Source organism: Boleophthalmus pectinirostris, unplaced genomic scaffold (assembly GCF_026225935.1).
Source record: "Boleophthalmus pectinirostris isolate CB_2022bp ecotype Guang Dong unplaced genomic scaffold, ASM2622593v1 HiC_scaffold_3, whole genome shotgun sequence".
Taxonomy (NCBI): Eukaryota; Metazoa; Chordata; class Actinopteri; order Gobiiformes; family Gobiidae; genus Boleophthalmus; species Boleophthalmus pectinirostris.
Genome location: NW_026571299.1, coordinates 34,948,743 through 34,975,815, shown reverse-complemented (window position 1 = coordinate 34,975,815; position 27,073 = coordinate 34,948,743). Strand labels below are relative to the sequence as shown.

At 37.0% G+C, this 27,073-nt stretch overlaps 1 protein-coding gene across 4 annotated transcripts; it reads right to left on the bottom strand.

Annotated features, from left to right (window-relative positions):
• Positions 1–16: 16 nt before the first annotated feature.
• Positions 17–27,073, bottom strand: LOC110168697 (AMP deaminase 2-like). 4 transcript variants are annotated; one of them, XM_020934176.2, is made up of 19 exons: positions 26,926–27,073; positions 26,623–26,694; positions 11,035–11,141; positions 10,071–10,201; positions 9,656–9,724; positions 9,139–9,250; positions 7,965–8,151; positions 7,634–7,775; positions 7,466–7,555; positions 7,220–7,349; positions 6,633–6,827; positions 6,426–6,557; positions 6,053–6,216; positions 5,843–5,969; positions 5,375–5,538; positions 5,179–5,299; positions 2,653–2,826; positions 2,424–2,534; positions 17–2,290 (listed from the first exon to the last, which is right to left on the bottom strand). In XM_020934176.2, exons 2-19 carry the CDS (start codon positions 26,630–26,632, stop codon positions 2,075–2,077), a joined length of 2,382 nt encoding a protein of 793 aa, XP_020789835.1. In that variant the 5' UTR covers positions 26,633–26,694; positions 26,926–27,073; the 3' UTR covers positions 17–2,074. The 4 variants fall into 4 exon arrangements, with proteins under 4 accessions (XP_020789835.1, XP_020789834.2, XP_020789838.1 ...); XM_020934175.2 differs by lacking the exons at positions 26,623–26,694; positions 26,926–27,073 and adding an exon at positions 25,312–25,691; XM_020934179.2 differs by lacking the exons at positions 26,623–26,694; positions 26,926–27,073 and adding an exon at positions 19,661–19,957.

Below are 27,073 nucleotides of genomic sequence, written 5' to 3'. Positions count from 1 at the left end.
TAAATAAAAAACACAATTAAACTGTATAAACATGCTTTATTGTTTACATGTACACTTAAGTTGAATAGCATCTGTGACAATACATTTCAGATAAATCATAAAGGAAACATTAAAACTATAATGTAAACAACATAAGTAAATGGCAGAACAAGATGGCTCAACTCAAAATATGTCAAATGTGAGCCAACACTGAAGACAGTTATATGGACTTAGATGCAGAGGTGTTGATCAACCATTCACCTATTATGATGTATGCGCAATTGTAATGGTTAAACTGATGGATAAAACTGTTAAGATGAAACAAGGCTGTTACAACTGAGTTCTGGTGAGGTAGGGTCTACAGTAGGTGAACATACAACAAACTGTTTCCTGACAAGTCTGGCCACAAAAATATCTAAAAATACAAAACCTCTGCTATGGACAGAAATGAAAAGCTACCCCAGAGAGTTTTGGCTTTTAGTAAGAGGTAAATATAAAGGCTACATTTCAGAAGATGTGCATGAGTAAAAGGCTGCTGCAGCATGTCCAAATCGAGATCGCATTCAATGATTGACACAGATATAGATAAAAAGCAAACAAATAAGGCTTGTCTAGAAGACATTACTAATTTACTTGGCAACATGAATTTAGTGAATATAAATTCTGTATCATAAAAAATACATTTTAACATGGTTTAACATGGTACACCATGCTCACATTATATTATGTCATCCCTTTAAAACTGAAAGCTACAGCTGAGGCAACACTAAACAGCTGAACCTTTTCACCTGTCTCACCTGTCTGTCATTGGACATTAGAACTGTATGTTTCTGAAGCTGGACTGGCCCAGAGGCAGGAACAGTGTAGTAATAACACTTGTGGACATTTGAAACATCAGGGCATGTTTAATAATCCTGGTTTGTTACTCTGACTAGACGCATGATGCTGTGCATGTGTTCACCATATACGTACAGTTTGAACTCATTCAATCCTTTTATCCATTCCTCATGCAGCATGCAACCAAAGCACTTCAAGGCAGAAGCTTTGTTATAATAACAAAAGGCCATCTCCATGCATGCACATAGTGTATATGACCGAGCGGTGTTACTGTAGAAAGCCCAGCTATGAAATGAATTTAAAACAAGTGCCGAGTACAGAGTGTAGTACTGTATATGATGCATGCAGAGGAGGAAGTGGAACATTTGTTGTAATTAAGTTACATGCTTAAGAGCTATGCAACAATCAGGTTACTGAATCTTTGAGACTTACAGAGAAAAAGTACATTTGTAGTGTCCATCCCTGTGCTTTTCTATTGTGCAGACTTACAATAGACCATTTGCAGATCAATGTGGATTAAGTGATGAACTTATCAACAGTGGTCAGTTGGTCTGGGCAGTTCTATATGATCAGGAATTTAAGCATCTACATGCTTTTCATATTGTTTTATGTGAAATTAAATATTACATTATAAATATGTGTGTATGTGTTGTATTGTATGCTGCATGGGACCAAATGGAATCAAAACACAGTTACTATTGATATTAGATTCTTCTTCTCAACTAAAGTAAACTACATTTACGGAATGTTTTCACTGGCCAAAGGGAGATCTGTAGCAGATGTTCTACACTTGGAACATTAAAACTAACTAAGCCTAACCGCCTAACCTAGGCGTGGCTGTGTAGAGGCCATCATTTTAGTTTGAAATAAAAATGTTTTTTATTCTATAAATCTACAATACATAACTACTGAACAGTCTTAGTATATTGTTATGGCTTTGGCAGGACGGTGGATCAAAGTACTTTCCTAAAATCAAACCATGAGTACAAGGTTACTGTGTAACTGGTGTTTTTATGACCTCATGGTTTTAGCCAGGACACATTCTAAATCTATGAGTTACACAGGCACTGTCCTGGCCGCTTGTTAAACAGGGGCCTAGCTGAGCTGGTCAAGGGCAAACCAGGGGACAACAGCCCCCTGAAGTGATTGTTGTGCTTTTGAACACATTCTTAACACAAGGCTAGTGACTGGTGCTGTCCTCTCTCTACAGTGACATGCTGGGTTAATAACGGGACAGTTAGAGCAGATGTTGTGACAGTTAGCGTTGTCCTGAAAGTGGTCCCATGGTGAGAGTGTCCTCCTCATCTATAGCGTCCAGTTCGTCTGTGCGGACCGCATGAGTGATGAGCTGCAGCTCCTCCGAAAGCGTCTCGTGGCGATACGCCACTCGAATGTCAGGGACGTTTGTCCGCCGGATATCATTGCTCTCAGGACCCTCTCTCATGTAGCTGGGACCCAGCCAATAACTCTTTGCCTGAAAATATTAATATAATAAAATATTAATATAATAAAAATAGACCCTTAGGACTTTTGTGAGTGGAGCTTATATATTTATTCATAACATAGCACATGTTCACAAATTATCAAATTAAGCAGAAATAGCTAACCTTGTGTGAAAATCCACTCATGAGAACACTGTTTCGGGACAGTTCACACATGTCGCAGGAGCTGAGCTTCCACACCTGAGCTGCGATGCTGTACTCCTCCATCAGTGGCTCCTGGAACACACACATTACTTCTGTAAGCGTTAAGTGAGGGGCAGGTGAAGAGCAGGTGAGGGGTAGGTGAGGGGCAGGTGCAGTGCAGGGGCTGCAGCTCTAGAGACATGTGCCTAACCTTAGTGAAGTGGAACTGCAGAGGGTCATCTGTGGACAGCGACACCATGAGGCCTCGGGACAGGTACTCTGGAAGAGGGTTTCTATGGTAACTAAGGAACAGGCTGTTGTTGCTCAGAGGAGACATGGCAATGCCCACTTGTGCAAGATAGTACAGATACTGAAGAACTGGAGCCTGAGGAACAAAAATAAGAAAGACCATAATAACTAAATCACAAATTCAGGCTCTTAACATTATTGCTCAGTCACATGGCATAAATACACAAGCGCATTTCAATGGATGATATGCACACAGTTTAATAAATCAACTGCGTGGTCTCCAAGGGGCAGGGGTCCCCAGTAACCAGGAAAACCACTACCACATCCCAAAGGAAAATATTCTATATGTTTTAATATGTTTCTTAATGTCAACTAGTGTCAACCATTGTTTTACAGTAAAAAAAAATATGTAAAATAACCTGCTAAGTAGCAAAAATGAGCAGTAACACCATTTTTAAAAACTAGTGTCAAATCAAACATTTTGTACCCGTCCTTACAAGAAGAGAAGACCACTGCCTTAAACACTTACATTTACTGAAATATCTGAATCTACTGTGGACAGGATCATTCGCAGTCTCAAGAATTCAAGGGCCAAAGATGCATTCGGCTTGGACACCATCTTTTTAAAAAACTATAAACAATCACTTATTATGCCACTCACAAATATTATCAATAAGTCTTTACAAGAAGGTACTTTCCCAAGCCCCTGGAAGGTTGGAGTTATTACGCCAATCTTCAAACAGGGGGATCCCACTTTAATCAATAACTTTAGGCCAATCAACATTCTTCCAGTAATCTCAAAAGTAGCTGAAAAGTGGGTTGCAGAGCTACTTACTGAACATCTAAATACAAGCCCCTACAGTTTAAACCCAATGCAATTTGGCTTCCGCAAATATCATTCCACAGAGACTGCTCTATGTTACCTCGTCGAAAACATCAAGTCCAGTATTGATGCTGGCGGTGTTGTTGGCGCAGTGTTTATCGACTTGACAAAGGCGTTCGACACTGTGAACCATCACACGCTACTACAAAAACTCACTTATTTCAATCTATCAAAAATAACCTTAAACTGGCTACAATCATACCTGGCCTTGAGAAAGCAATGCGTTTCAGTGCATAATGTAAAATCTCCAACATCTCAAAATAATCTTGGTGTGCCTCAAGGCTCGATACTGGGTCCATTGCTGTTTAGCATGTATATTAATGACTTGCCCCAAATTTGTCCATCTAATATAATTTGTCAAATGTACGCTGATGATGCAGTCTTGTATGTTCATTCTAAAAACAAACAGCAAGCTGCACACGATCTGTCAAATGTTATGTCAGAGGAGCAAATTGGCTACAACATTCACAACTACATCTTAATATATCAAAGTCTGTTAGTATGTTTTTCTCAAAAAAACCTGGCATGGATACAGACCCACATGTATTTGTGCTTGGAACAAAACTGAAAATGGTCCATGAAGTAAAGTATCTGGGAGTCACCCTGGACCCACAACTATCATTCAAACAACACATCAAAAGAACAGTGAATAAAATCAAATATCATTTATCAAATTTTCGCCATATAAGAAATAATCTAACGACCAACTCAGCATTTATGTATTTAAATTAAATGATTTTGCCACACCTAAATTATTGCATTACTACTTGGACTCTGACAAAAAAAACTACTCTTAAATTAGCTGAAACAATATATAAAAAATCACTTATTAGACAAAAAGCCCACAAATTATCACTGTTGCAGAATACTTGACAAATACAAATTCCTAAATTGGGATAACACAATCAAATATGCAGATTTAATTCTGGTTTACAAAGTTTTTAATCATCTTGCTCCACCTCCTCTAAAGGAGTTTGTGAAAAGAAATTCAAATCGCACAACAAGAGCAGCTCTAGAGGCGACGGCTCTGTGCCGTTTAGGAAAAGTACCTTTGGACAACTCTCTTTTGCTTATCGAGCAGCTCAAACATGGAATACAGTGCCTGCTCATATACGAGAACTTTCAACACTGGCAGCATTTTCTAAAGCTTTAAAACAGTGGTTATTCAATGGTCAAATATGTCACCATGTTTAAACAATTTATATTTTCTTTTATTTTGAGGGGTTGTTGGTTTAACTCTTGATTCTTAAACTTCTGACTTTGAACTTCAAATGAACTGTTTGAAAATAATTGTGTGCATAGTGAGTGTGCTGGTGTTATATACTTTTGTGTGATTGTTGCTGTACTTTTCCTCGTCCTATAGATGATTTTACATCAACCTGCCGAGGGACTGAAGATGGAAATTAGCCACGTTGGCTATAATCTTTGCATATTTACATTTTTAATGTTCATTAATATGTACTGTCCCTTTACAAATAAATAAAATAAGAAAATATAAGAAACCTTTATACTGTCAGAGCATCAAATTAGACCTGTCAAAATAGAGTGTAACAGAGAAGTAGAGAACAAGAATAATGTAGAAACTTGGCTAAGCTTGGCTCTGACCTTTCTAAGCAGCAGCCCATGAGAAATATTCTCTGACAACATGAATCCTGACACCAGGTGATGGATGGGCCCCGCCTCTCCACAATGGGGTCGCAGCACAAATGTATGAAGGCCTCTTATCCTGTAGTAGTAAAATAAGTTAACATTTTAAAGGCATGATCTGTAGTTTGACTTTTTTCTGTAAAACTGTATGTACCTCCGCAGGTGGTTGAGCACGGTCATGTTGGCATAGGTGTAGTAGAGATAGTATGAGTATGGAGGGTTGTCTTCTTCAGTCCAGTTGGCAGGCAGTGGACTCTCCTGGTTGAAAATGTGATGCTCTGGTTTGGATTCATCGTCTACACTGTCAAAGCCCACCACCTATGATTCAATAAGACACACTGCAATTGATCTTTTGCAGTGAAATTACTCTGTAAACTCAAGAAAAAGTACAAAATGGATTCAAACCACACATTTTCAGGAACCTTTGATCAATCAGTGTTCAAAAGCATTCAATATTCTGTTTAGGTGTTCGATTTTCAACTAAAAGTGACTTGTTTAACAGCACAAATCAGCTCACCTTTGCAGTTCCACCTAAGTCTGTACTTTCTAGTCATATACTCAAAGTATCCATACATTTTTGAAGCTAAACTGCTGCTTGAATATAATGCAAAGTGATATTTACATGGTCCAACAATAAATGCAGCTCAGGGTGACTGCGTGGGTTTATGGTGGCTTCGAAAAGAGGAAGGAAAATATTCTCCAACATCTCCTGAAAGTTGGCTAGAGTGTTCTTTATTTTGTAGACATCACTGAGGATAAAAGGTTATTTAATTATTAAATACAAGTAAATAATAAATTGCTTGTCATTTGAACATTTTAAGGGGGGACTTACTAAAGTCTGGGCACCTGAATGAGCCAGCGCACATTATCAGAGTACACTTTGTGATTGACGGCCCACTCTGCCAGTTTGTCCCATTCATCCCTGGAGCGCCCATAGACAGAGAGACGCAGCTCGGAGTTTTGGTATTTGCTTTCTTCTAGGTCAGCCATCACTTCCTGTACAAATAAAAATTAGTTGTTAGTTAGATACTTTAAAAGTGCACTATGTAACTGACACATCCTTGTCTCCATGATGATACAGGTCAGATCTGTGGAAAGGTGAGCCCACTCACAGTAAGCATGCATCTTTTTTAAGGTATTTTTGATTAATAAGACACCTAAATTGAATAATTACAGTTGCATCGTTGCCGATAACTTCTTCATACCTTCACTATGTGTGCAAAGTATTTTCCCTGAATACAATTGTCAGTTTTGATGAAGATCTCACGGAGGATTGATTCTCCAATGGGATTATACTTGGCATTGAATTTATCAAATCGATGGAAGGTGTTGCGATCCTGTAGAGAAAACATAGCAGTTAAACTAATGAACTGCCTGAGCTCATGTTGTGTATTGGTGGCTGTAGGATTTACTGCATGCATGTCGAGAGTGTCCACGCTGAGGTCAAAGGCCGTCAGATTCATGCTCTCAAACACATCCTTCAGGGTCTGGCCCCGTCCACGCTCAATGTGAACGATCTCACCAGGATACTTCTTCATGGCACGCTTTATGAACCGCAGCAGGTGCTTCTGGTTCATGCAGGATGAGGCGTGTATGTGTGTGTCAACCTGAAAATCAGCACAAGGAGTTTTAACACTAATAACAATTTAAAGGTGCACTATACAACTTTACTGGTGGAGGGTAGGCCATCTGTTTGTATGTTGTTGTAGAGATGTCACTGCATTGCGTTAGAATGTTCCACAGTATTACGTCAAATTTACCTTAATGCTACCATGCAAAGTCACAAGTCAGATCTGTGGGGAGGTGACCCCACTCACAGTAATAATGCATGCATTTCAAGGTATTTCAGAGCAATACAAACATGTGTAATTTAGTAAATGCAAAACAGAAACATTTAATGCCATACAATGGAAAATTTCAGGTAAAACAATAATCTTGAGCTAGACCCTGAACCAGAAATGCACATTTGCAGTGCCAATAGTGGAGATATGCCTCTTACCTTTCGTATGTTGTAAAAATCTCTGTGAGGAACCTTCTTCTGTGCAGCCATTTCTTTCATCTCATTTAAAAGAATGTGCATTTGAAATTTAGAGCTTAAATACTGTAAGCGGCGGTAGCAAAAAGATTTCCTACAAAATACAGATTTTACAGTTATTTCAGGTTTAATGGTAATTGTTGAGTAATTGTTGTGTATTTATCTATGTAGGATACTATTATATCTTAAAGTAGTAGTATGAATTCTTACACTGGCCCATTAATTATTAAGGCCATCATTACATTCATATCTGCAATGTACTCCTTCAAGTCTGGATACGGCAAATCCAACTCGGAACTCCTGGATTTTAGAGGAAATACAGTCAAATATAAGTTAATTTACCTCATCAAAAGTTATTTAGATGTTTAAATCACAAACTTGTCCATGTTGGCTCTTTTGGTATAGACATGAACCACTCCATCCACCATTGCGCAGCCATAACCCGCATCTGGAGGCATGTTATCGGGGTCCATGTTGTCGTATGGGTGGGTCTCCGAGACTGGTGGGTGAACTGGAGCATCTAATAGAGAAGAATGTTTATCAAACACTAGTAATTCTTTGAGTAGTACACAAGTTACGGCAACTGCAACTGCAACCTTAATGATTTGGTATTAGTGACCATTCAAATTGCACTAGCAATTCAACAGCATTTGTACAAGGACACAGAGGCTATGGTCTATTATTATTTTTACTATTTATTTGTGCATACCATCATCCACAGGGGTCTCGGGGATCTCCTCATAGACTCCTAGCTCCTGGTTTGTCATGCCCAGGTCCTGCAGAGAGTGGGCGGTGGTCTTACAAAACGACTGCATGGATCGACTCATGTATTTCTCCCGAATGAATAATGCCTTTACAACACATTTAGCAGCATCTACAAGGTCTGTGAAGGGAACCTGCCAACACAAGAAAAAAAAGTGTCAGTAAAATAAGTACAGGTTTTTAAACAGATAGATAGATAGACAGATACTTTATTTTGCAGCAATAGAACAGAAGTTTTATGTCCTTTTAATTATTACTCCATTTTATGGCATTGTACCTGTGATAAATATGTCAATTTAACATCAATTACTGAGAAAAGTGAAAATTACATGAAATAGCCCTGAGTTCCAAAAAGAAATCCCTTTATCTATGTCATCAATACAGAAATAGTAGATAGTAAAAAATAGTAAAAGTGCCGTCATACATTTTTATTTGTCAAAAGTCAACTATTGTGTAATGTCATTGCTACTAGGTAACAGTTACTGCATTATCTCTATGCCTGTGATAGAAACATTATAATAATAATAATTTAATAATAATTATAATAATTGAATAATAATAATAATAATTTCAAATTAATAATAATAATTTCTTTGTGTTATTCATGTACTTTGTTTTAATATAAATTTACTGAATGCCTTAGTAACATAATGCACATAATGCACGTCACATAATGTGTTACGTCACACATTACGTGACGTGCAAAATGTTCACTTTTGTTTCGACATGTTACATAGATAAGACAAGTTAAGATTGCATGTGAAACAAGGTCACTCTAAACAGAATAACAGACTTCAGCTTTGACCAATCAGCTTCTTTCTTTTCATAACATAAAACGTCTCTGTACCATCTTTGAGATGGGCAGCGCAGTATAGAGTGTCCCCTTTGATCAAAGTGTAACTTAAGTTTTCACTGGATGGCTGGCTGTTTTTGATTTTTATTTTATTGAATGTTGAACATACTAAAACTAAAATAGATGTAAAAGTATGTCACATCTGCTGCCTGTGTCTAACTATGTAGTACAATTATAAACTTAACTGATGTCAATGAAAAACTGGGAACATTTTTAGTTATCTATGTTTTAGTGGAATGAGTAGTCTAACATGTTCAAATATACTTACCCCACACTTTTCTTCTCCGGAGATAGAGACCCGCTGGAACTCCCTCTCTATGGGCATCCGGCGCTCACTGAAGCCTGCATCTACCTGGTCCGTACTCTGTTGTTTCATTAGCCTTAATGAGAATGGACAGGTTTGGTACATATTTGTTTAGTATTTGTATAAAATTTACACTTCTATTCTATACAGTACAGTTTAAATGATCGTGACTGATCAATATGAATACTTTGTCTGTCAAATAGTCCTATAGTGTGAAAGTATAAACTGATAGTGTTATCATCATAACTTGGAATGCTTTTGGTACATTTGTGTGAACAGAATAGAAAGTGGTTTTAATTATCATATTGCTATTGTTGCAATGTACGTTCTATCCCCAGCAGGAGGTGGAAGTGGTCAGTTTAATATAGTGATGAATAGCCCTAATAAATACAATGTCAAGCTTTTATGAAAATCACAATGGAAGTGACAAAGTAAACATGTAAAAAGCGCAAAACCAGATAGTGAAGCATAGCTCACTCACTCTAGATCTGCAGCACTGTCGATTTTCATGAAGTCCTGTTTGGCGCGGAGCAAGATCTCGGGTTCAAGCCTTGGGGCGCAATGTGGGGCACAGGATAGAATGGGCAAGCCAGGGGACAGGAGAGCACCAGAAAAGTGACAAGATTTTAAGCACATACAAACCATAAACTGTGTGTCCGATTTAGCTTCATTCACGCACACAAACATATAATGATGACAAAGCAATCAGGGATTAAGTAATCACAGCAAAAAATCTGTTAGTATTGGCTTAATCTGAAGGGTGTCAGGAATTACCTAAGAAGAGCCACCATTTCACCTAAGTGGTTCCAGCTGCCTGCAGTCTCATTGGCTTAGTGTTAGTCAAAAATTTAAAGCACTGTTGCATACGTTAATTAACTTGTATTGTGTTGACTCACTTGATGTCTTGGCTGATCTGCCTCTCCAGACGGTGGCGCCGTTCCTCCAACTGCTCTATGGGGCTGTCCTCCGGGAACTCGTATGGAGCGCTCCTCATCTCGCTGTCCCCCATGCTGCGACAGAAGAGCTCCTGATGTACACATAAGAAAAAAGTTTTTATAAAGTTTTTTAAAACACTATCAACACTAAAATTACAAAATATGTCTCTTTATCCAAATTGACACAATGCACAGATTAGCAAAAACTACCAAAAAATTCACGTGAAAACTCAAACAAATACACAAAATGGATTTCAGCAACACATTTTCAAGAGTATGTTCATGGTCCCTTTAAGGTGCTTGATTTTCAAATTTCAAAATTGTGAGAGTGACTGACTAATGTTATTTTAGAGGGACCTGTTTAACAGCACAAATCAGCTCACTTGTTGTAGTTCCAGTTAAGTCAGTTCTTTATGATTATGGAGTAACAGAGCTCCAGACAGGTCTGTGCAAACATTAGCAGCATACCGCTAGGGATGACATGAGCTGCAAAGTATCAGTTATATTAATTCAGATTATTTTTCCCAAATTAAATTGTATAATTTCCCCCACATAAGAAAAGTAGTCTTTTATTTATTTTGTGCAGTGTCCTTTTCTCGTGAAATGAAGTTAATGCTGCACTAAAGCTTCATACATTTCCTCTAATCCAGTGATAATTTAATAAAAAGTCAAATGGAGCTTTTATAATACAAGTGGGAATATTGGCTCATTTTGAAAGGGCAACTAAAAGTGTTATTTTGGAGGAGCAAATAATGGTAACTATTATAAAAGACATTTATTCAAAAATCTCTGACCAGGCAAATACATGTGAACATGAGTTTTCAGTGTTTTCAATGATTAGTATGTGCATGATTCAGTTTCTACAAAAGGCATTTTGCATTCATTCAAACTGTACCACAATCCATGCGAGCTCCTACAGGCCTACCTCAGCAATCTCCTTGTACTTCTCCTCCATGGATGTACTTCGCAGTCTGTCTGACGGGAGCGAGCGCTGAGATTTGAGAGGCTTGGGCCCCGACACACTGCACAAATCTGCAGAAAAACACACACAAGTGTCAATAAACACTTTATTGAGCTAATGCAAAAATAGTTCCCATTTCTCATACCATCTGCAAAAGTAATGCAAAAGGAAACCCGTTACCCCAAATAGAAAAAACTATAAATTCTCTTTTCTGGGTCAGTTCATTTGTCGACAAAAAAACTTGCAGTCTGCAAGTAGGTCAAATATAGTCTCTCAGAGTATAGTGGTACACAGAGGAAGTTAAATAGAGCAGGCAAACTCTTGGGTCTGTGGATATTCAAATACAACTTTTTATGTTGAATTGTGGCTACTTTACACAGTGCAACAACAAATGGTTTCCGTATTTACCCATTAACAGACTGTTGTAGTGACTGGCAGGATTCATGCATAGCCTCATAGTCTCATAGACCATCTGCTGTTTACAGGCAGTGTCTATTTCTGTGACTATGAGGACTTTCTGCAATAACTGTCTTCTAGCTGACTGCACTTTCAAAAAACAGACATGGTAATTGGCTGCACAACAAACTAAAATAGCAGAAAAATACATGTTTGGTTTACCAGTTTTAGACAAAAACATTCACTAAGCACCAATTTGACTGAGTGATTGAAGTGTTTATGCATTGTGCACATTTAAGATCTGCTGTACTGCATAATACAGCAAGGCCATAACATATTTATCATGGCTCGCTTTGCTGGCAGATAAGTTAAATAAAATGCACATTGGTCAGAACTGGAAACAGGACTCTACTTTACAAAGACGTGTATTCTGGAACAGTATCCTGTTTTCACAATTTCCCATGAACATGATTGACAGACTAATGAACCAATCAGAGAAATCCATGGTCTATTTGTACAGATTCATGGTTTGCTTACAAACAAAACAAAATGGTGGCTTACAAGTAAAAAGAAAGGAAAAATAATGCTAAGAAATAGCACAGATTTCTGCAGAATAAACAAGCTAAGCAGTATGATCTGTAAATCTGAAGTTTTATATTTTCTAATTTGTTCAGATCAATAATACTTTCTCACAAGTTCTGTAATTAGAGTGTTGTATTCTCACATAACACTACTAGATGCCTATGTTTCTTCTGTCTGATAGTGTGATAGTGATAGCCAGCTTTGGCTTGACAGAAGAAGACTAGAGATCAAAGGCAAAGGCTTGGGTAAAACAGGTTTCACATCTGCCATCTTCTAGTAAAAAAAAAAAATCAAATAATCTTACAGATGGTAGCTTTAAGGAAAAAATTATGTGCTGGGTTATTTTATTTGACCCTTTTATGATTATGTGGAACTGGTGGAATAAATTGCTGTTTTGATAATTAACTTTCAACTTTAAGTTGAATGAGAAATTGCTGAAGAAAAAACTTTTTCATATTATTTGGTACTGACAGATTTTTGCTAATATGCCCTAACAGACTTTATCTGTACATCATGTAACAGCGCCTTCCTCGAACATCTTTATTTTCTCAATACAGCTGCATAAACAATTTGCCTCATTTCTCACTAATAATTTGCCAAACGACACAAATTCACACTGCATGACCACAATTACCCAAAGCTCTGGAGACAATGGTAACAAGCTGCAAACCTTAAAACTCCAGATAGACTGTTAGCAAACAGGAACAGAAGCAAATGTGAAACTATTCATTTGCTCATCTAAAACCACAAGACTCGCTGTAACTTGAAAAAGGTTACACCATATATATATATAATTCATCCATACAGTAGCTGAACATACACCTGAGAGTGACAGAACTAGGGCAAAGCTGACATTTAGGGAACATAGTGACAGTCTGAATAACAGGTTCTCATAGGTCGCGTTCACGTTATAGTATTTGATGTTAATTTCAGATGGAGAGCAGGGGCCTAGTTCACTCTAGAGGAAGTTCAGTTTTTCAGAGAAAGATATATCCAAACTTTGTGCTACAATGACTGCAATAAATGAGTTGCGCATTGTTAAAAATATTATTTATAACTATGAATAGCATATTGTCTTAAATGTAATCCTTTATGTTTTGCCTGCTGGGTTGGGTTGTACTATTAAGTATTGGGTTCGGGAATTTACTTGTCATCTCAGCTTTTAAATGATATAAATATCACAGTGGGTGCCACACTTGTCAACACTGAGGTGACAGCTGCAAATAATAATACTTAGTAGACTATTCCAGTGTTGCCTTTGACTACTAAACTATAATAGGTCTAAAGAAAGGAACAAGATAATGACTGTTGTAGTTAAAATCCATCTGCCATTTAAAAATGCACTATGTAACTTTTCAGTTTTTTTCCATGAAAATGGCTTTATTTGTAATGTACCATAGTATGACCTTAAATGTATCTATTTTGCATTTGTTCCACCAGAAAAGTTACATATTATATCTTAAATACACTAACAGTCAAACGTTTGGACTCATTCTTTCATTTATGTTTTGCCCTTATTTCCATGATTTTTACATTGTAGATTCTCACACCAAAACTATAAATGGACACATATGGAATGTGAAACTGAATAAGGACATTCCCGTAGGCATTCAGTCTTTTTTGTAGGTATTCAGTCTTTCTTTAAGAAATAAGTGTTACTCCATAACAAATCGTTAAGACTGTATGAGTTGCATGAGCTTGGAATGAGTTCAATGATGAAATTAAGTAAATTAAAGCTGCAAATTCAGATACCTTAAACCATGAATTAATTCATACTTATAAAATGTAAATGTAAATTGTAAGTAGGTTTATATGACACCTTGAGGTTTCTGTTTCTAAGGTAGTGATTAAAGTAAACAGATATCGTTACGTTGCAACTATATTGTTGAGTTGTCTTGTGATGGTTAGGATGGTCTTCCATAAGCAAGACCAGTCCTTCTCTTGCTTGTAAACAATACAAATAGAAAATATATGTTTTTTTTATGTAATAAATAGCATTCATTCATTCAGTGATCCTGACCTCTGATCTTTATTCAGATGTAGATAATCAAATCAAAAATTGAGATCGATCAATATGGGAGAACAAATCATGATTATTTTTGTTCTCCATACTGTCACAGCCTGTCCATGAACGCTCATATTGATCACATGCTCCTGAAAATGTTCTGTTTAAATTCATGTTGTTTTGTTTTTGTTTTTTGTTTATTTGTTTGTTTGGAGTTTAATGTTTCATTGTATCACCAGAGTAACTGCTGAACATTCCGCCACAGACATACATGCAGAGTTGGCACAGCAATTAGCGATTTAAAACAAAATATTATATTTCTGGAATAGTAAAAAAGTGTGTCTCAAGATGTATCCTATAACAGGAAGCTGAATAGGTAGCACCCTGTGTACATTTAGCTCATATGGTCAAGGTTTAGGCAGCGTGGCGGTCATTCATATAAGGTCTAATTATTGCTAGATTGTTTGGGGAGACAGCAATTAGTCTGTACCATCTGCCATCTACCTTCAGGCCTGTGAATAGAGGTTCTTTCAACACAATGCAATTATAGGACAAAGCAGCACTGACCAGGCTGAGGGCTCGAGTCACAGCTTCAAACAGCAACTGAACCTCAACAACAAATAAACTGTTGCTCTCAATTACTGTAATATAAACAAGTGCAATATTGAATCAAAAACAATTAGAATACTGTCTAAATTGTCAGAGTGCAGAGACAACACTTGCTTTAACTTGCAAATGTCTTGAGGCCATTACAGACATGGTAGACACACGCAAACTTGGCCTTACATCAGTGTTACAGAAATTGCACTGCTGTGCTGTACCAAGGGCATTCACTGCCAGCTCAGTCCTTGTTTTCTTGGCCTACATCACCAGATGTATAATACTCCCTACAATGGAAGCATAGCCAGACTGGATTGCACTAGACTGGAATGGACAACACTATCACAATATCTTGTGTGCCAAGTTACCTGTACTGTTGGTAAATAACAGTACACATGTGACTGGTACTTCATGCTTAAACAGCACCAGATACACCTACATCACCATTTTAGATACATGCAGAAGACATCAAATATATGAAGCAAAATATAAATGATTATATTATGTAGCAAAGAAAAAGTTAAATAACTAAACTAAATATTTTTTTAAATATTTTATAACCAAATCCTCAAATTAGTCACCCTTTGCTTTGTCAAGTTATTTTTCATTTGCTACTTAATTCCATATATCTTACTTCATATATTTGATGTCTTTTGTACGTATATAAAATGTCTGTGCTATACATATGGAAAAGAAACGCTGAATGAGAGTGTGTCCAAACTTTTGACTTAATGTATGAAAAGTATCTTCCTCTAGTCAGTCCTCTAATCAGTATCAATATTAAACAATACCTTTAGATTCTTATCTTCAAAACCACCAGTGAAAATGAAAACTTGAGCTAGGATGGAATTTCCAGTAAACAGATGACAACAGGTTCCTACAAACACACTGTCACCCCCAGTATAGCTCTCCTGTAATCCTCTGTCCTTTCCACTGCATCCCCCCATAAGCCCCCAACTATTTATCCTGTTGACATCACATAAGAAGAGGAGACCAGACCTGTGCGAAAACAAACACTTACAAAACAACTGCGTCAGTGAGAATGTAACATTTATATAATACTTTAAATGGTTCCATGAAGCAGCAGTAGTATCAAATCCAACCATATCAAACAAAAGAGTGGCCATAATAACAACGCAAAAATAGCAGCTCTTCATTGTAGTGTTGTCCTTGGGATCATTTTAAGCAGCCCCACTTGCTGTGAATGACATTGTGGTTTTTGCATAACCTTTATTTCCCTTTTTACTACTTTTTTGCACCCCAGCCACAAGGTCTGGTCTCCTTTTTCACTAGTCTAGACCTACCTATTCATTTCAGTCATGCCATTTCCAGCAATAGCCCCAATGTACAGTAGATAAGACAAGCCCAAATGCAATAGAGATGCAGTTTCTTATCAGTACTGAATGTGCCTCTCCAAAATGATCAATGGGTCCAGCTGCTGTCTCGTCCGTGATCTGAGGTCAACAGCCGACAGTTTATTCTGACAAAGACCATCAGGAGGGCTGTTTATGTTCAATATTTAGGTCATTCATTGAGTACCTACCAAAGTAATGTAATTAATTGGCTCATTTGCTCACAATCAAATAGAAAAGCAATACTTATAAGACTGTGTAGTAAAGTAGTATCAAAAGTGGATACCAAATAAACTAAAGATAGATTACAGTGGCCTATATTTTACAGAAATTTCCTGTGTGTTATACCAGGGAAAAATAAATGCCCCTGCCCTATTAGCACCTTACAAGTTTTAATAATAAAAACAATCACAAAAATAGGACAAAATCTGACTTTTTTGTACAGTTCTAGAATGGCCTTGATCTATGTCACAACTAGACCTCCATTATGTGTGGAAAAACTTATTGTCTAAAAATAGTATTGAAACTATCATGTAGTATTGAAATTAGTACTGGAAATAGAATGTCAAAGTTTAAAGTTATGACTGTACTAGTCTTGGGAAGTGCTTGTCAAAATGCAATTGCAACTTTTAATTTGATTTTTGATTATACATATTACACATTTGGAACACGCCAAGGACAATAGGACAGTAACATCACAATAGGAGTTTTAGAGAAGTTGCAGCATTCATTTTAGTGGGTCCTTAATGTTTCAGAGTATTGCGACTAATTGTAAGGATGGGACAAGATCTCATGCCACAAGATCTTGTGAGATACAATTGCCACAAGATTGTGCGCACATGAGAAAAATTATCTTGTGACATTTTTTTCGTTTGCCTTAAACAAAAGAAGGGTTAACTTTGCTGAGTAACTCCTCTTGAGAAGCTGTAGTTCCAAAAGACAGTGATACAATGACAACAAAACTATAAACTCAAATAAATAAAAAATGATGATGCCAAAATTGTGAATGTGAACTCAACCCCACAATTAATTTATTAAAACTGTTACCAAAATCTCATCTGGTCTTGTTCTCATAGACCAAAATTGTGTCTTGTCCCATCCCTCATTAATTGCAATATAATATTACTTTTGACAACAAACCAGGTTTTTGGTAGAGGTTTTGTATCACATCTTTCTTTAATTAAAGCACTATAATCATGTTAGATCTTTCCAGTAATAAACAACCTTGCATATTAAATTGGAAATGACATTATGAGAGCAAGACCAAATCACAGTTCTAACATTGGACAACCTGCTGGGACTCATCTGGGTGCTATTAGTGTCATAATAGATAATTTGGTAGTTGCGATAATGCGATTGTGTTGCCATTGCTGAAGAAGAAAGCTCTGTGCTCCCTTCTCTCTCTGTTTAATTGCTACACCTATTGTCTCCCACTATGTAATCAAATGTTGCCTGCCAAGTAATTAGTTTAGGGCCACAGTTGTGATTAAATAATTCATTGTGTCTGCTGTGTGATGGCGAGCAGAAAGCATGCTTAATGTTAGTGACTCTATAAAAAAATCTCTATATATATAACTATAATCTATAAATAACTATAATCTACTGAAAATCTATACAAAACAAGTGATAGTTGCTTAGGATATAATGGCTCGACTATATATGTGAAATAGACCAAGAAGTTATTTTATTATTATCCTGAACAAAATGAGTACCAATTTTATGGTGAAAAAAATTGTGGTGAAATATTCCAGACAAAAACTAAACCAGGGATAAACTAAAGTTAAAACTTAATATTTTCACATTTTTAATTTGACATAGTACACGTTTACATTTTAAAATAATGTCGACTCAAGCTGTAACATTCAGGCATAGCAGTTCCAAAACATTATTATTGGTTTCAACTTCCTGTTTATTTTTTGAGGATTCTTCTGAATTGAGAAGCTAGTCAGTTGCCATAAGAAAGGAGAAAAAGTCCAGTTGACAAAATTTTATTTCTCTTTTGCTATAGATCCTACCTGAGGGATTACACAAATGTCATTTGCTATGGCAATTATCCAAAATTTTTATCATTCTGAAACCCACTGATACTATGGTCTCTGTGGTTCATTTTATTTATCTATATTTATTTTTGCAGTAAACCCCACCATAATGGCCTGTTAGACTGTTATATTATGTAACAGTGGTGGGCTGAGGGGGTCGGTTGTCAGTGTATTGGTTGAGGACATATGTTTTCACTTTATTTCCGAGAGGGGAAGTGATGACACTCTTGAGCTGTTCCTTGGCAACAACCGGTGCTGCAATAATAATCCTTTGGTAATTTTATTAGTCGTGAGAAGACCTGATGTAAGACAACCAACTGAGATGATGACTACAATTAATGTTCAGTGAAAATGTCATAAATAACTTTAAGATAACTGACTTCAAAAACACTCACAATGTACTTGCATTGACTGCTTCTGCACACTTGCATACACTAGTAATCGCTCAATTAATTACCTAGCTACCCCTAACTCCTAACCCTAGGCTTAAACCCTTACTTAAGAAGTCAGCCTGAATTCTTAAACTTCACACTTTATAATAACTACTATAAACAGCCTTAATAAAGTTGTACCCATTGCTTATATACACTTAAGAGTTTAGTCAGAATCTTATTATACTGTGTCACACATATCATATTTAAATTTTTTAACTATGCATCACCATTATTATGTTGTATGTTCACATTAAATTCATAGCATATTCCTGGTTTGTGAATCTTGTTCAGTGACACTGGAAACAAAGATTTTGGTACTCTGATATATGAATACAATCCAACATGCATTAGGAGAATAGTTCAGTTAGAGCAATGTAACATAAAGTTATGATTCATTTAAAAATATCATCAGTAGTACAGAAGCTTACACGGTTTCAGCGTGGAATAAAACATGTAGATTTTTTACTAATGTATAACCATTTAATTAACTTTTCAGGTTTTAAGAGAAGCTCTGTAAGCTCTGGTGCAGTGCCCAACATTTGGCAGCCCACTCACTGGCCTGTATTGTTCTGGTCAGCAACTCACAAGACTTCCACTTAATTAATCCTCTGGGCAATTCATTGCATCAGGCTGAACTCACTAGTGCGACTAAACTGGCCCCCAAAATGTTCTCTTACAAAGAAAATAATACAAAGTTCTCTCTCTGAATTAAATTTACAGTTTATGAACTGCAAAATGTAATAAGGCAGATTTTATTCATAATTTAGGTCTTGGTTGAGGGTCTTGATTGAGACTCTATAAAAGGTTTCACTTTGACACAGTTTAACTAGTAAATGAGGACATGTTTTCTGTTATTCAACTAAACTTACTGTGCCAAAACACTGCAATAAAATATTTATGGTACTACAAAACTGTTATCGAATGTCTTTTCCTCATACCGTGCAGCCCTATAGCAGTTTAAATCACAGCCCCGTAATATGTCTACACTTTAAGTACATGTTGTTTCTGTCAACTTGTTGGCAACATTTCCAACACTGCATTCAACCAAATATTATGTTGTGAATGATAACTACACAGTCTTTGAGAAAACAGGTGAGAAAAAACTTGAAGTCCACAATGTAAATGTAATGATGTTGTCAGTGCGTTGCCCTGCAAATCATTAATCAACATAGGGTACAGTACCTTTTCCTGTCTGTCTTGCTGTTACTGTCCCACTATGGTCGCAATGGTCCCAAATGGGCTCCAGAGAGATGCTGGGACATGTAACTAGGCCTGGGACAGTCGATGCACCCTCCCCCGCTGATACAACAGAACAAGCCAGATGACAGCATAGAAAACCCGTATACACAGTGTCTGAATAGCCAGCAGCAAATTGGGATCTTATTAAAGGTTTGTCTCAATAAACCGGTCAGATAGTCTTCTTTGCTTCTATCCCTCTGTCTGTCTCTTCCTGTATGTCACCGGTTGGCTTGCAGTGCATGAAGTAGGACCCAGCCAGTCGTCAAGCTCCCGGATTTAAATACTGGGCTGGTTGCTACACACCACGTGGCAGGAACTGGGTGGGGCTTGTGGAAAAACACTTCTCTCTCTATTGTGCAGGGGAATGGAGCTCCGCCCACTGGCTCTCCTCCTACTGACAGTCAGCACTAGCCAACTTATTGATAAAAACTGATTGAGTGTATGGTTCACTGATAGGGTTCTGCAATTGTAGTCATGGTGTAGTTTAATATGGAAGAAAAGGGATGTCAAGATTATTTGGTTAATCAAAAATCTAAATTTTTCAGGTCACAACGTTTCCCAATAATCATGACTACATTAAAAGCAAGTTAGGTTAGGTTACTATAGTAACCTAACCTCATTTATCTCAATCTACTTTGATTTCATCAATATGGCAATATCGTAGAGGAGGGTTTTATGGGCCAATGTGAATGAAAGAAAATTAAGGATTTCCCTATTGTTTGGCCATGATGTCAAAATTGTGATATTTTCTTCTCACAATAATCGTCCTGTGTAGTACAGGTCATTAGCCTTAACTGCAAATATGGTTAGATTAGGTCCTTGTAGTCCTAGTTTTGTCTTAGTGTCTTAATACTGTAATAACCTGGTCATGTCTTAACAAGACAAGAGTAAAGAGACAAGTAAAACATCTTCTTTTCTATATCTAAATTTTTCTTGTCTACAGTTTTTCCATATAGCTCTATATACTTCAGTCACACCGTATTGATCATTTTTTGGTGATTTACTGGTGATGAGTGCTAACTTCCACAAGAATGAACAGACAGCATGGTACATAATGCAACCAAAGACTTCCATCCTCTGTGCCTGTCACATGACTGCTGCACGCTGCAGACTTGCATAAGCTCTGTATTCATCTCCACATCTTTCACTACCCTGTTCACTACTATGCAAGAACTGATTTCACAACAGACAATTGTGTGCTGTGCCAAAAGGGCCCAAATATGTGCAAAATATTTCAAAATATAACAGGTAACTTTGGCATTTTGGCAATAGTGTTTGAAGAGGTGGTCTCTGCATAACTGACAGACTTGACCCTTGGACTCATTTCTGTAAAACACCACTGTGAAATTGTCAAGAGAAGATAAAACGCCCCTAACAACAATCTGTTTTAGGCAAGATCAGTGGACAACCTGTACTTCTTCTTACCAAATGTTTCAACAAAAGAAGTCATACTACAAATACATGTTTTTGCTCTTTGGTAAACGTTTTGGTCACCTTTTTGTTATTTCTTTATTGGTACTGTGTGCTCAAGGTTTTGTTTTCCACAATAGCAGACAACAGATCCTCTATCTTGCAAACAGATAAAGCAACCATAAACAACCAGACTTACAATTATTAAACTGCAAAATCTGAAGGAGTTAAAAAATTGTCAGAAAAGGAAAACAAGGTTACTTTAATATTCAGCAAAATATTAAGAAAAAATTTTGTGCAAGTCAAGATTCAAATAGCTCCCCAGTTTGGTCCCAAAATACATCTGTTATTGACATAGCTTTTACTCTGTGGTTTGTTTCTCAGAGGAACATTCCCAGGACTATCAGTAGGGACAAAAGCTGGTCAACACTGTGGTATTTGAGTTCATAAATTTTATTCTCAAAACATGACTTAAAACTGTTTGCCTGTGGGACAGTGGTGGTTCCCATGTACCCCCTCCCCCAACTCCCCTTACACCCCCATGATAACAGATTACAGGCCCAACACCTCTGAAAGTGCTGTCCTCATCATTCATATCTGACTGTAGCAAAGCGCAACCCTGTGTTAACCAGACATGTAACATAGGGAGTAGGCTTACTATACTGACTACAGTGATATATGACTCCATGGGTGTCACCGATCAGTGGTCATAAAGAAATAAAGTAAAACTGGTCAGCACCTTAAATATATTTAAAGATGCACTATGTAATTTTGGAGTGTCTGCCACCTGCTTGTCTCTGTGGAGATGTTACCCTGGAATGTTCTACAGTATAACATTAAACTTATTTATGTCCATGGAGATAACAAGCAGGTAACGCCAACCATCCAAGCTGCAGGTCCGATTTGTAATTCAATAAATGTAAGGTCGCCAAGTTTAATCCCATACTGGGAGCAATGAAATCTCCATTGAGACAAGCAGGGGGCAGGACCCTCCACCAAAAAGTGACATAGTTCACCTTTAAATAACTGTCAACAGCTTAGGTAATGATCTGGACTATAGTCTGGAGACTATAGACTCTAAACATGCCACGTGCTGATAAAATAATTGTCAAATTAATTGATTAGCAAATTATATATTTTTGTTTTGTGTGAATACAGTAATATAAATATTTAGATTACTGTTTCCATTTAGCTATTAAAATGGCAACTAAAATACACAGCCCAAATACAAGCCCATTCATAATGCCAGTCCATTTAAATTAATATAAAATCATGGAGGAACACCTGCAGTTCACATACAGTTTATGGCAGGGCGTAGTATGACTTAACAATGATAACAATGACAGATAACAAGACATTGTAGTTATCTAAGAACACTCAATAACAGCAAGCCTCCTGTCCCTACAAGAACCATCCTTGCACTTATGCAATGATCCCATTTCCAATATGAAGCAAATGGCATTTGTCTTAAAGGAATGGTATGTGTTTTGATTTTAAATAAACTTTTCTAAAAATATCACCTTACCCCAGATATGAGACATTCAAATTAAATATGGATTTTAATGTATAATACTAAATCAAAATATGATATAATATAAATTGGTTTTATCAATTTGTTTAGAATTTTGTATTGCTCTAGTAACAGGCCGAATTGCTATGGTAACAAATACTACAACCCCACGGATAGCTGAATGATTCTTAAAACCTCTTACTATTACTAGGAATGCAGAAAGTTATCGGACTGATCATGACTAGACGTACAATATACCAAAATACTTTTTATCACAAATATAGCAGCATTAATAATAAAAAATGTCCTAAAATAATAAAAATATATATAATATTTATACTATTATATTTTAACATTGTATTTATTTAATTTTATTTTTATAACATATACAAAAATATTATATATTATTATACATAATACATATTTTTAAATCTCAGTGTACAAGAAAGACTAGTCGTGTAATCAAAAAAATAATCACTGACTAGTAGACTATTCAAATAAGTCCTAGTATTACTCAAACTTCTAACTTCTTCTAGAGTTACTGTATTGGTTGTGAGAGAGGATGGGCTTAAGAGGTGTCTGTCACACATTGTTCTGCCGTGTATGGAGGAGGGAGGCCAGGAGGCATGCACAGAGGTTTGCTGGTTGTGCAAAATAAAGTCCATAGGGCAAAATGTGCATGTCCACTTAAACTAAACACACAGAGAAGAGAGCAGAGGCCACACACCATATATAGATTTGGCAGGGCACATTGTTAACACTAGTAATGCTAGTAAAAATCAGTGGTACTTGAAGGATATGTAACAGTTACATAAGCAAAGGAGAAATTCAGTTCTGTCAACTGTACAAATATAAGGCAGTGTTCAACAGCAATCTGACCAGAACTCAAGATGAGCTGCAAAACTGGACTTTTCTCCATAGTCATTGCTACTGCTAACAGAACTGAAGAAATGCTACTTTTTCATTAAAAAAGCAATGAAAAACCTTTGATGCAGTATTACTGTCATATTCCAAAGAAAATGGAAAAATTCTTTGTAACAGTTATTTCTCCATATTGTCTGCACTGAAATGGAACAAAAGATCATGGTCTATGTAGTTCCCTCTGGGGATTTTTTGATTGCTGTTACAATAAAATAAAGGATTTAAGCAAAGAAACTTATAATTCCACATATAATGACAGCCCACGTTATTACTGCAAGACCTTTGATGATACGATACGATACCACAATATTTTGCTTATTGTTACATCCATACCCAGCACAGAGGATAATTGGAACATTTTGTATTTATTTTTGTCATGATGAATTTCCCAAAAAATTCTTTCTTAGATTAAAGCAACAACATCCACATTAAAACTTCATATAATGGTTCTGTGTTCTACTCAATAAGGAAAATACATTAAACAGATGAGATGTAAAACTAGGATAGACACATTTAATAATATTTCCATGCATCTCTCTGATCTTCCAACTCCCATCAGCACATCTTGGAATGGCCTATATTCGTTTCCATTTCATGTAATGCCATGTCTATTAGAAATCAGAAAGCATTTCCGCAGATATAAACAACTGACAGCAATCAATATTGCATTCATCAAATCTAGTCAGTTACTTTGTTTGAAAGCAGCAAAAATATGGCTTAATCAGATCATCTTTTCAATCCTAGGAGCTTTAAATGAATAGAGGAGTTTTCTCTTTGACAAACACCAGCTGTTACATTTCACAGCACTGTACTGGTTTGGTCCAGGAAAGTACTAAAAAGACTAGCTCACATAGTCTGGGAGTGCAGAGGGCTCAGTCAAGCGGCTAATTGAGAAGCCTTAAAATGACTGCATCGATGGAGAGAGCCCTAAGTTATTTATTACTGCAGCACGCAAAGGCTTCCTCAGCAAATAAGAGTGGTCTGTCCAAAAGAAATACTGCCAGGCATCTTCTGGAGTGTCCTTATACCAGTACTTAACATTTACATTTGAGTTCAACCACAAAGTAGGCAGCTGAGAGGTTAATCAATAATAGCTGCTAATTAGCTCAAATTTACAGAGTGTATGTGTGTGTATGTAATCTCTCAGGCCATGCAGTTCAAAGGAAAACACTTCAAAGGTTACTACTGTGGCTTTTACGTCAAAAAGTGCATCTTAAATTAGCCAATTAGGAGAAAATAGACACAATCAATTTATAAGTAAGAAACAGAAATATGCTTGTGAAACTGTTCCGTTACCAGTATATACACCCGTTCTTTAGTTATGTATCACAAAAAAGTTATTATAGAAGAGTAATCTGCAATAGAGAGTTCATATTAACAGTTAACAGTATCACTTTTGTCTGTTGGCCAATCTCACCAGATAAGGAGACCATGACACATAGTAAGACCATGGCACCAAGGCAAAGCTTCCCTCGACACTTGCCTTTTATATAAATATTTACATCTCTCGACCCAAAAATGGAAGTTGGTTTTCAACTTGCAAACCAACTCAACAGTGAATCTCAGCATAGCTTTAGAAAGAATACTTGAAAATAAAAAAGAACTGACATTTTGAGAGTTTACTGCAATAATAATAAGTGACACAACAACCGAAGAGTCATAGAAGAGCTAATGGTAAACATTAGATTGAAATCTTCTGACTTTTTTCTAAGTGCTTTCTAAATATCCACACTTCACCCTGCGCTGTACTCACCAGTGTTTGTGGGCATCTGTAGGCTTGCTCTCTTGCGAAATGGTGATTTTGCATTGTTCTTTTCCTGTCCATTAGTGGAGCTGGAAGACGTGGAGAATGACATCTTATCTTCTGTGTCTTGGCTTCTTGAGGAGAACAAATGAGCTCTAGGTAGTGTCCCGGAGAGGGACAGGGGAGCAGCTGTCACCCTGGGACAGTGTCGTGTGGCCGGATGGTAGGGCACAACATCCCGTCTTGGACCAGCAGCACGCACCCCTGCGCACAGCTGGCCCCTCCTCCCATCAAGCAGCAGGTCAGAGTGTGTGCTGTAGCGTGATAAGCTGACAGGAAATCCTCGATATGTCTCTCCACCACTGGGGGCTAGCCTCCTTGGTTGCCATAACAACCAGGGTGCAAGTTTCCTGAAGTGAAAGTACGGAAGAGAAGCTACACTGAGCAGCATTTGCAGAAGTGTGCAACCAGCATGAGTCTGCAGAGCCACTAAACACCATCTAAGCAGCAAGGTGAGCGAAGGACAAAAGTAGTTTCCACTGCTCTAAAAATAGCTATTAGACACACCAGATATCATGAGAATGTGTAATGAAGCATACACAAACAGCCCAAGTGTCCAGATAAACCAAGTGAAAGAAACAGAAAGAACCAAAGAATAGGTTCTGCATACTTTAGATTTCAGACCCTCACAACAAAAACGAGGACAGACAGAAAGTAGCTGATACACAACAGAACTGCCAGACCTGGAGTTTTTTAAATGGAAACCAAAGCTGGACAAGCATGTTGTCAAGCTTGTTTTCAGATCATTTTGAGTTTGTAGCTTACACATACTTAGACAATCATCAGAGTAGCGTTACTATTTCCTAATACTCATGTTAATATGCTTTTGCAGTCTAAGTAAAGTATAATTCAACAATTTTACATCGCCAAGCGTTAAGACCTTTGTAGACATCGCCACCTAGTGGCATGATGATTGGCTGCTTTGCTCTTTTCCAACATTTCACACAAAAATGGATTGGCCTAACTCAAAACCTAAGCGGCCAACTTTTTTATTCATAGTAACACAATATTAGTTAAGATTTTGATCATAGATCATAGATTTTCTCAATCAACTTACTGCTCTTTTAAGTAATAAGACCCACTGCAACTTGCTTGCTCTACTGTTAATGAGGAGCCTAAATGTAATTTTATAAATATTTCATAATAGCCTGACTAATTTCAGAAATACTTCCTCTGTGTCTCACATTTGGTTAAGTTTATCTGTACATTGAATCATCCACATGATTTAACTGATCGTAGAAAACAGAAGAACTCACTCACCCCCTGACATATTTTCACTCTCTCTGGATCATGCAGCTTCGAGAGAACAGGAAGAAGACCGGGAGAAAACAACTGTCCAAACACAGAAAATAATATGAAAACTGGGAAACTTTTTACTTGTCCAGTTTTGCATCGTAAATGTTAGCTTATGTGTTTATTTACAGGTGTTACGCCATCTGTGGCATTTGGTGTTTACATAAAACAAGTTTAAGCTAACATCGAATATTATCAACAACTTGTCTTCATTTCGTGTCAAATATATATAATAAAACAAATTATTATTGCTAATACATTATACATTACCGCTAACAAAGTAAGCGAAGAACAAAGTAGCTTTTGCAGAGAAGAACAGTGTTTGAGGAAGAGCAGGTTAAGAGAAGAGAGCCGCCCACTGTGGCTACTGGACTGGTCTGAAGACTTGAGGTCAGCAGTCATGATGACTAGCCTTATG

Coding starts and splice junctions, on each gene's coding strand:
- LOC110168697 (XM_020934175.2), bottom strand. CDS start 25,414: ATGTCATTCTCCACGTCTTCCAGCTCCACTAATGGACAGGAAAAGAAC. Junction 11,142..25,311: donor ACAGATGCCCACAAACACTG/GTGAGTACAGCG, acceptor GTTTTTCTGCAG/ATTTGTGCAGTGTGTCGGGG. Junction 7,556..7,633: donor AAAAGAGCCAACATGGACAA/GTTTGTGATTTA, acceptor TCTAAAATCCAG/GAGTTCCGAGTTGGATTTGC.